At 34.8% G+C, this 9,316-nt stretch overlaps 1 protein-coding gene across 2 annotated transcripts; it reads right to left on the bottom strand.

Annotated features, from left to right (window-relative positions):
* Window positions 1-63: 63 nt before the first annotated feature.
* LOC128155895 (acid-sensing ion channel 1B-like) lies at window positions 64-7,858 on the bottom strand. 2 transcript variants are annotated; one of them, XM_052817782.1, is made up of 9 exons: window positions 7,541-7,858; window positions 6,583-7,150; window positions 5,497-5,595; window positions 5,098-5,269; window positions 4,610-4,663; window positions 4,363-4,522; window positions 2,688-2,779; window positions 2,119-2,409; window positions 64-1,956 (listed from the first exon to the last, which is right to left on the bottom strand). In XM_052817782.1, the coding sequence occupies exons 1-8, from the start codon at window positions 7,624-7,626 to the stop codon at window positions 2,156-2,158; spliced, it is 1,485 nt and encodes a 494-aa protein (XP_052673742.1). In that variant the 5' UTR covers window positions 7,627-7,858; the 3' UTR covers window positions 64-1,956; window positions 2,119-2,155. The 2 variants fall into 2 exon arrangements, with proteins under 2 accessions (XP_052673742.1, XP_052673741.1); XM_052817781.1 differs by having other exon boundaries at window positions 64-2,409.
* Between the last annotated feature and the right edge of the window lie 1,458 nt (window positions 7,859-9,316).

Raw genomic sequence — 9,316 nt, 5'->3', positions numbered from 1 at the left:
GAAATGGGAGTGGTAAAAGAGAATATACCAGACAACATGTCATTTGCTTTTTTCAGCATTGCATTTAAAAAGGTTTTTTTTTTCAAAGCATGAATTTTAATGGGATATTTAAGCCTATTGCGTATTTTCTCAACATCAAAATTCTTAATGAAAATTTTTATGTCTATTCAATTATAAGGTTTACACAAAGCAAACAAATAATAGGTAACCATATTCCACAACATTGAATTACCTACCAGAATCGTTAATTTGGTTTTATTGGCGTCGTTACATTCAATAGAAACTGAATAGTTTTGCAGTATTTTATAATATTAATAAAGTATTCCACCACATTGGTATTTCGTCCACTAAGTTCTTTATTTAACTTATAATAAGTTTTTGTTCAAGAGAACAGAGTGGATAAAATGTCACTATTTTTTTACCCAATTATTTTGAAATTATTGTATAATATTGATGATTATCCAATCGTCTCATGGGTTTTTTTTTGTTTTAATTTGGGGGGGGGGGGGGGGGTTGTAAAACAAATTTAAAAAAAAAACAAAAAACCACATGTACAAGGGTTGATCCAAAAGTAATGTCACACTATGCACCGCGCGCATCAAAATTTTCCTTAGCAAAAATTAAATTCGAATGAAAATTTTTATGAAATTTCGTAGAAAACACTTAAAGATATTGATGCTTATAGCATGATATATGTGACATCGCCGCGTCATGAATTTACATCTTTTTTAATATTTGTATACATGAATAATTACATACTTTAAAATTTGAAAATGTCCCAAACAACACAATATTTAAAACAGATATTATTATTAACTTTTTATAACTATTTTGAAAAATAAGGGACCGTTACTGTCCATTTCGGATATCTAACCAATGTTTTTTGTCTCTAGATCGAAGGGATAAAAAGGCTGAACATGCGAATAGTGATACGATGCATTTTTTGATTCGATGGATAGAAATCACTATAGAAAATGTACTGGAATTGATATATCAACCTAAAATTGAGAGTGAGTGAACAGGGTACCTTACACGTGGTTCTAATACCTGATAAAAGCATATGTCATGATAATAAATAAATTAGATAGATAGAAGACATACGCTCTGAAGGAAAATTAAACCTGGGTTCTTGTAAACGTCAATGGCTATATCATAAAGCTATGTTCATGACTTCTTGAAGAGACCTTGACAAACTGATCGCACATTAAATAATCCAATATCCTACTTCATCGATTACAAAAAGATTAATTAGTTACTTTATGAAGAAAAAAAATGTAAAATAGACCATCGCGGCGAATTTTTATAGAGTACTAAATTACGAAATTATACCAGAACGCCAAAGATCTAGAAATGACGTCGCTAGCGTGCGGCGACTATCGTTACCTCATGCTCTACAAAATATATTATCTTCAGATATAATTATCATAACGCATTAAAATTTTCAGATCTGAATTGAATTAGGTAGATGTCTCAAAGCACGAATTTTTATTCCTTTACGCGGATTTTTTTTACGATTTTATCGCATCTGTTACATTACATTTGGATCAAGTTCGTAATTCTTCCTACGGTATACCTTTTCTTGAGTATGTTATCGGTGTAATATACGAGCTACAGTAAGCAGTTCGATCTAATAAAAATAATTAATTTCAAACAAGGTGCACACATTTCTGAACAGATTTTGGATTTGTCTCTTGTGAAACATAAAAACATCACTATTCACTAATCATATGATACATGTACAAGTAATAGATATAAACCGGATCACATTTTGAATGTTTTGTAGTTGAGTTTAACTTATTGATAAAGATACAATCCGATCCGGGAGGGATAGGGAGTCCTGTCCTCAAGCACATTTGGCTTTAGTGTTACAAGTTGAAACTATACAATTTTCTGTTGGTGATTTGATGCAGCATGCCATGCCATGGTCAATACAATATGACTGCATTCAAAGACAGCCTTGAGTATAGGAAAGTAGTGTGACATAATTTTAAAATGTATTCAAACGTGGACGACAATCACGGGCACCCGACATAAGAAAAATACAAATCTTTTAGATTTACGATTTTTCCCTCTTCTATCACAATAAGTATAAAATAGACCAAGAGTGGAATATCTTACTTAAATATGTTTTATGTCAGGTGCCTTTGGAGGAATATTAGAACCGTCTCTGGTTCCTTTTTTTCTTTAGATTCCTGATATTAGTTTTCACGTTAATCATTCTCTTCCGTTCTTTTATCACTGCTACTGCACGGTCACCCGGGGCTGTCACTGTGCCATTCTCAGCATCGGAAACGTCCCCGGTCTTCAGTCTGCTTCGCGGCATCAGAGTGAGGACCAGGAATTCCATTAACTCTACCACCGATAGCAGACTCGCCCCCAGGAATATCCCCATCAGACCACCGATGTTACCTACAGGAGAAACCCCACAAAACATTTATTATTAATTCTAGATCTACAGTCTAGTACATCATTGCATTATGATATTAATTTTATAAATATCATTATTCCAATATCTCACTATCATTAAGTCCACACCTGCTCCTATATTACAGTACTTATTGTGTGCATTTATCTATACTGTATCAGTGCATTACTGTAGTTGTAAAATAAGCACATGGTTCTGGATAACGCCAATGAGTTTTTGTATTACAGTATACGTACCTATAATTGTTTTGTTTTGTACTTACTAAGAATTTGGTAGATATCAAACTCTGGACTCTCCGTAATAAAAGCCTCTATCAACGAGTCATAGTAAATCTTCAACTCAATAAAGTTGTTCCTGAAAAAGTACGTATGTACTCAATTATCCCATAAGAAAGACAGGAGGGGGGGGGGGGGGGGTCTAATATACATGGCTGATGTAGGTACAAACATTTTATTTGGGGTAAATAAAAAAATATAGACGAAACATAAAAATGTATAATTTTTTTATGTTTGATATTCATAATATAAATAAGGTTTTTTTTAAGGCAGATATACAATTGTACGAAAGCCCATTGAGCTCATTTTCGTAGGTAAAAAAAATATTTTTTTCGCGAATAAACGCGAAAGTTTCACGATTAAACGCGAAACTTTCGCGAATAAACGCGTAACTTTCGCGAATAAACGCGTTAGTTTCGCGAATAAACGCGAAACTTTCGCGAATAAACGCGTTAGTTTCGCGAATAAACGGAAATCTTTAAAATCTTAGTACTGATTTTCAAAGAACATAATGCATCGCGCTTCTCACATTCTAATGGGTGCTGTATTATTAAAAATGAGGCAGCAACATATTTTAATTATAACAATTTTAATTCGAATTAAACGTTTAATTAGGTATCATTTTAGAATTTAAAGGATATCATTGTTTAAAACGTTATAATATATATTATATCGCTGCAACATAACTTAACGTCTAGTTTTATATCAGAAAGATAAGTCAAGCTGTGAATTGAAATTTTTAAGCTTTTGTTCAAATCTAGATGACGTAAATTCGTCCTCCAAATTTATCACATATGCCATTTAAAAATTAATACTAAGATTTAAAAGGTTTGTGATGGTTAAATTCATATCAATTTTATAAGAAAAAGATCATCAATGAATGCTTGTTCGAACACAGGGTCGGCGAACAACTGAAAATCGTAATATGATGCTCAAACTTATTATCTACTTTGGACATATAACATATAAAAATGTTATGAAAAAGTTTTATCAGATGTGTTAATATCTATATGCAAAAAAGATAATTTTGTCTTCATAAATCAACGTAACACGGATATTATAATGATAATGAATAATAAGTATTTTATTATATAAAACTTAAAATGTGTTTGTTTTCCATCGTTTTTCTTCATATGGGTTCTGTATGAAATGGCAATATTTATATAATAGTTTCCGTTAATTCGCGAAACTTACGCGTTTATTCGCGAAAGTAACGCGTTTATTCGCGAAAGTAACGCGTTTATTCGCGAAAGTTTCGCGTTATATCGGGAAAGTTTCGCGTTTATTCGCGAAAGTTTCGCGTTTATTTGCGAAACTAACGCGTTATATCGCGAAAGTTTCGCGTTTATTCGCGAAAAAAATATTTTTTTTACCTACGAAAATGAGCTCAATGGGCTTTCGTACAATTGAATAAAATGTATCATGTAAATTTAGTTCAAATTTTTTTCCCATAATATTTCATGATAGTTGAATATTGTGATTTCTTATTTATTTGTATAGACGTATTCACAGAGCCTACAACATGGCGCTAATCTTGTCATCTGTATATTTTGGCACTTGGTAATTGAAAATGACATCGTTATACGATAACTGAGGAGCAATATTTATAATGTTTTTCTTTAAAACGTTCACAAGAATATTGGTTCAGAAAAAGCGCCTTGCCTTCCGTATTCCGGAGTTGGAAATATGCCCTTCGTAAGGAAATAGTTGTACATGAATTCTGACATGAACCCTGCGTATGATATGGATGTGTCGTATTGAACTGTGTCACACGGCCTCTGGCACCGGCAGTCCGACGAATATCTCTCTGTGGTGGCATTTCCTGCCAAATTTATAGGATCTTGTATTGGTACTACAAACAGCAAGGAGAGAGAGAGAGAGAGAGAGAGAGAGAGAGAGAGAGACTCACGATAAAATTGAAAGCACTGTTCTAATTCTTCGTAATCGCACAATCTCTCTGGTCCTGGCAAGTAAGCGTAAAATCATGCAGATGGAGAATTTTCTGATTTTCTGATATATTTTTTTTTATCAGTAAATCAGAATATTTGCTTATATCAAAAATGACGGGGAGGCTGTGAAATATTTTTTTAAATAACGATGTTTTCTGTTATCAACACTTTGAATGAAATTAATTAGTCAGAACATTTCCTAACATCAACAATTCTTTGATAATAAAAATCATTTCCCGATATCAGAAATTACAATACATGATGTCAAAACTAATTCAGGTCAGAATTCCAATTTTCATATCATAAATTGTTTGATATGGAAAAGTCAAAAAAATATCTCAATAAAATTAACTAAAACTAACTACTGCTAAATAAATCCATATGAAACCAAAGCTTTACTATGAAAGACCATTTACATGTATAAATCGTGGAAATATTAAATATTTACCTGGATACAAAAAATGTCGACAATTCATGCAAATGTCATTCTTGCTGACCAGATAGTTAACCATGCATTCCATTCGACATGCCTTTTCGCTGTATACGGGGTAGCGCAGTAAAGGATTCCCAGTCCCCTGCACGTTTAAACAGCTCCCGTATGGTTCACCCAAGGAGCTTTTCTATTGAACACCGAATTTTAAAATCATCAGTAATACAGGTATGCATAGGCTAATTCTGGCGATGAAACATATACCGCGAAAATCAGAACTCCGCCAAAATTACCCTCTAAACGGTAATTAGCTGCAGAACTGTAGCTCTCCGGGAAAAAATATTTTTTTCCCGGAGAGCTACAGTTCTGCAGCTAAACGGTAATAAAATACTTAGAAAATGAAATTCCTTTCCCTACCTTAGTTCTGAGAACGACAGCGTCGGCGGATAATCCGGGAGCCACCATGAACCCACCCAGAGAGGGAAGTGGAGCCTCCATCGGCTCGTGGAGAACCACCTGTCAACGTCACGAGACAAGGTAGATTTATATTAGATGAGGTTATTAGTGGACACTAGATGAAAACTATGAATACTGACCTGTTACCTACATTTTCGTATGGTTTACATTATGGTACATGTATACAATACATGTATTTGGTGAATTACAAATATTGGAGAGAGAGAGAGAGAGAGAGAGAGAGAGAGAGAGAGAGAGAGAGAGAGAGAGAGAGATTGCATTAATGTTAGATGCTTTTATTGAAGATAACTAACTCTTTGCCATTTTTGTCCTATCAAGTTTGCTCAATTCTGCTCAGATGTTCAATTCCGTCAATTCTAACAAAAGGTATTTGTGATAGATGCTAAAATAAGTGCAATGCAACCATTATTTGATACTGACAACATTATTAAAAAAAACCTGTAATCAGACTCCTCGACAATGGACAATCGATCCGAATAGTTAATTTGGTCTAAATGGATATTATTGCAGGGCACTGGCAATGAATTATTAATTTTGAAGAAAAATTGCGCAGTTTTAACTATTGCAATTTGAAGAACTGTTTGCTAGATGGGCCAGGTGCAGGTCAGCACATAATACGAACGAAGGCAATGTTAGGTTTTCCAATTTTTCCATTTAAGATTTGGACATCGGGTATCAGTAAATAAACATGAATTAGTCGAGGTCTTTAAACTCACATCAGTCCTTAGTTATTCTGCAGTTATTAGTCAGATAGTCGGTGTCAATATCTAGTACCATTGTTTGTACTAAAAACATGCATTTTAGTCCACATTAGCGTTAAATTACGTGAAATTCATGCCTTCTTTACATGTAAGCTCAGAAAAGTATTTTTTTAATTAGTTTTTTTTTTAAATTCCTATTTCCGTAATTTGTTTACCGAATTGGAAAATCATAAAAAAATTATGTACATGTAATCCCCTTTTACAGGGAAATTAAAAAATGAAAGAAAAAAAAACATTGTCTGTTTTGAAAGCCAGTCATTTGAACCTTGATCCCGGCTTGAATTGTAGCAGAATAGAAATAGTCCTCCTGCCGGATGTCCACAAACACCCGCAGTCCGCCGTCACTTCCGGTGAAAGATGAATGCTGCCGCTGGTTCGCTTCTCCGTTAAAAGTGAAGCAAACGCCCATCTCGGTCAGGGTAGTTTTGAACAAATTTGAACAAGGTTCTAAGGCGCCATTCCACGTGCAAATCGGCAGCATCTCTTCAATCGTGTTCGAATACTGATAGAGACAGTTCAGCATCTGTTCGCCGCTGGGTAGTAACCCATTCACAAATCCCAAACCTGGTGTCAGGCGGTCCTCTATGACCAACGTCTCACCAAAGTTTAGGAAGACTTTATCCAAATTTGCGAAGACCGTTCCATTGCACTGTGGTATCGTCTTTTTGACCATATTCATGTTACAGATTGTGACCGCTGGAAATTCGAGGTTCTGTTTGTTTTCTGCAGATATTCTTGTAACTGTTCGATACTGAAGGAAACTTGTGATCGCCTCTACAATGAAAGCGATCAGCGCACACGTCATCAGAAGCGTCAGGAGCAACCAGACGAACCTATGGAGAAAATATTCTACAGTAAAACCCAACTATACTGCGGTAAAAACAACTAAATATGCCGAATTTATATGTTCCTTAAGCAAAAAAAGGTGGTGCGCGTCGGAAATGTGAAATCGTGGTAAATCTGTAAGTTTTTTATTTGCGCAAATTGTTCTGGGATTAAAATGCCGTTAATTTTTTGATTGCATACAGTACCGGGCATAATATTTTCGATGTGTAAGTAATTGGAAAAAAGCGAGAAGAATGGGATCATTGCGAAAATAATTGGATATACGGTATGGTGGAGTTTTTTTTCGACCAGGCTTAGTGCTCTTAAATATTTACTTTATCAGGTTAAGCAAATTAATAAATGGAAGTTCGTAAAACTTAGCATGCAGGAGTGGTTACCTCCGCTTTCTCCAGCTAGCGTTGCCAGCCTTGTTAATTCCGTGAATAGTCGTAGAAGTCACAAACTCATCCAGTTGTTTCCGCATAATCCAAGATATTCACGACAACCATAGACGCATGTCACCAAGATATTCACGACAACCATAGACGCATGTCACCAAGATATTCACGACAACCATAGACGCATATCACCAAGATATTCACGACAACCATAGACCCATGTCACCAAGATATTGAATGACCATCATGAAGCGCATGAACTTAGTCAACAGGTGATAAATAATTAAAGAATTAAGTGCTGCTACGGGTAATTTATTACGACCCTCGTCCCAATATGGTCATTAATGTACTTATCTTTATGATAATCAGTTAACAATTGGAATGAGACCTGATGTCTTTCTATACATATCCATTCACACAGTAGATATCATATGAAGGTACATCCCTGCCTCCATAGTAAAAGATATGTTAATGTTAACAATGAGTACTCTCTCTCTCTCTCTCTCTCTCTCTCTCTCTCTCTCTCTCTCTCTCTCTCATTTTAAAGGATTTAATTGTCAAAAACAATACACAAACAAAACGAATGCTTCCATACGTACGTGTTTACTTCCAAGTTACGAACATTTTGTGACAATCGTTAGAAAAAAATCGACGTATAAAGTTTGAATCTTTTGAAAAGCAAAGCAAAATGAATGTAAATGGTTGGCAACATATTACAAATTAATATCATTTATTTAGTACTGAAAGTGTATAGAACATTTAGAAAAATAGTTTTTAGCTCACCTGAGCTGAAAGCTCAAGTGAGCTATTCTGATCACATTTTGTCCGTCGTCCGTCTGTCCGTCCGTCTGTCCGTCTGTCCGTCCGTCCGTCCGTCCGTCCGTCTGTCCGTCTGTAAACTTTTTACATTTTGAACTTCTTCTCTAAAACCGCTTATCCAATTTCAACCAAATTTGGCACAAAGCATCCTTATGGGAGGGCGAATATAAATTGCAGAAATAAAAGTCCGATCTGCATTCAAAGCGGAGAAAACCTTGAAACTGTAGAAAAAGGGGGGTGCATTTTTAAAAATCTTCTTCTCAGGAACTACCGATGCAAATTCAACGCAGTTTAGCATAAATTATCCTTATGGGAAGGAAAATATAAATTGCAAAAATTAAGGTGTAATTCTGTTTCAAATTTGAGTTATTACGAAAATAATAATAAAGAAAAGGCGTGTTTCAATCAGTTTAATAGCTTCGGGTTCGGCATGCGGTAAAATTATTCCATACTTCTAAAACGAGGTTCTTTGTTTCAAGCAGCCATGACATTATACGAAAAAGGGTCGATCGGACTATGATGAAATTGCTTGTTGTGCAACAGTTCGCGTATGAAGGGAAATTTTGAAACATGCAAAATATATTAGTGCCGATTTTGTGAAGTAAATTGAGGCTAAATATTTCAATGCGTTGACAGTTTTCACACATGACGTTGGTGTTAGCTTGTTCTGATTTTCGTTTCGTTTTCATTATTTATGCTTTGTAACCTGGAAACTATCGTCTGTATTTCGTGATTTTTACGTATCAAATCAAACAGAGACTTCGGTAAAGCAAACAGTTAACTGTTTTCCTGCGCAAATTAAGCAAAATCTGATGTAGGGGTACTGAAATACAATTCATTCTATCGGTAATTCGGCATTATCTTTTGCGTAATGGAAGATTAAATTAATGCAATAGGTTTTGTTGAGATGCTCGGCATTTTCTCGAGTTTATTCAGTTTAAATAGAGTTTGATATCG

This window comes from Crassostrea angulata, chromosome 7 (genome assembly GCF_025612915.1).
Source record: "Crassostrea angulata isolate pt1a10 chromosome 7, ASM2561291v2, whole genome shotgun sequence".
Taxonomy (NCBI): Eukaryota; Metazoa; Mollusca; class Bivalvia; order Ostreida; family Ostreidae; genus Magallana; species Magallana angulata.
The sequence above is the reverse complement of the archived record's forward strand: the minus strand, read 5'-3'. Positions and strand labels throughout refer to the sequence as shown.

Bases quoted from the DNA above. Each gene is read 5' to 3' on its own strand.
- LOC128155895 (XM_052817781.1), bottom strand. From the start codon at position 7,626: ATGCGGAAACAACTGGATGAGTTTGTGACTTCTACGACTATTCACGGA. The intron at 5,270-5,496 runs GTAGGGAAAGGA...GGTGTTCAATAG, and splicing joins CTGTCGTTCTCAGAACTAAG to AAAAGCTCCTTGGGTGAACC. The intron at 4,523-4,609 runs GTGAGTCTCTCT...TAAATTTGGCAG, and splicing joins ACAGTGCTTTCAATTTTATC to GAAATGCCACCACAGAGAGA.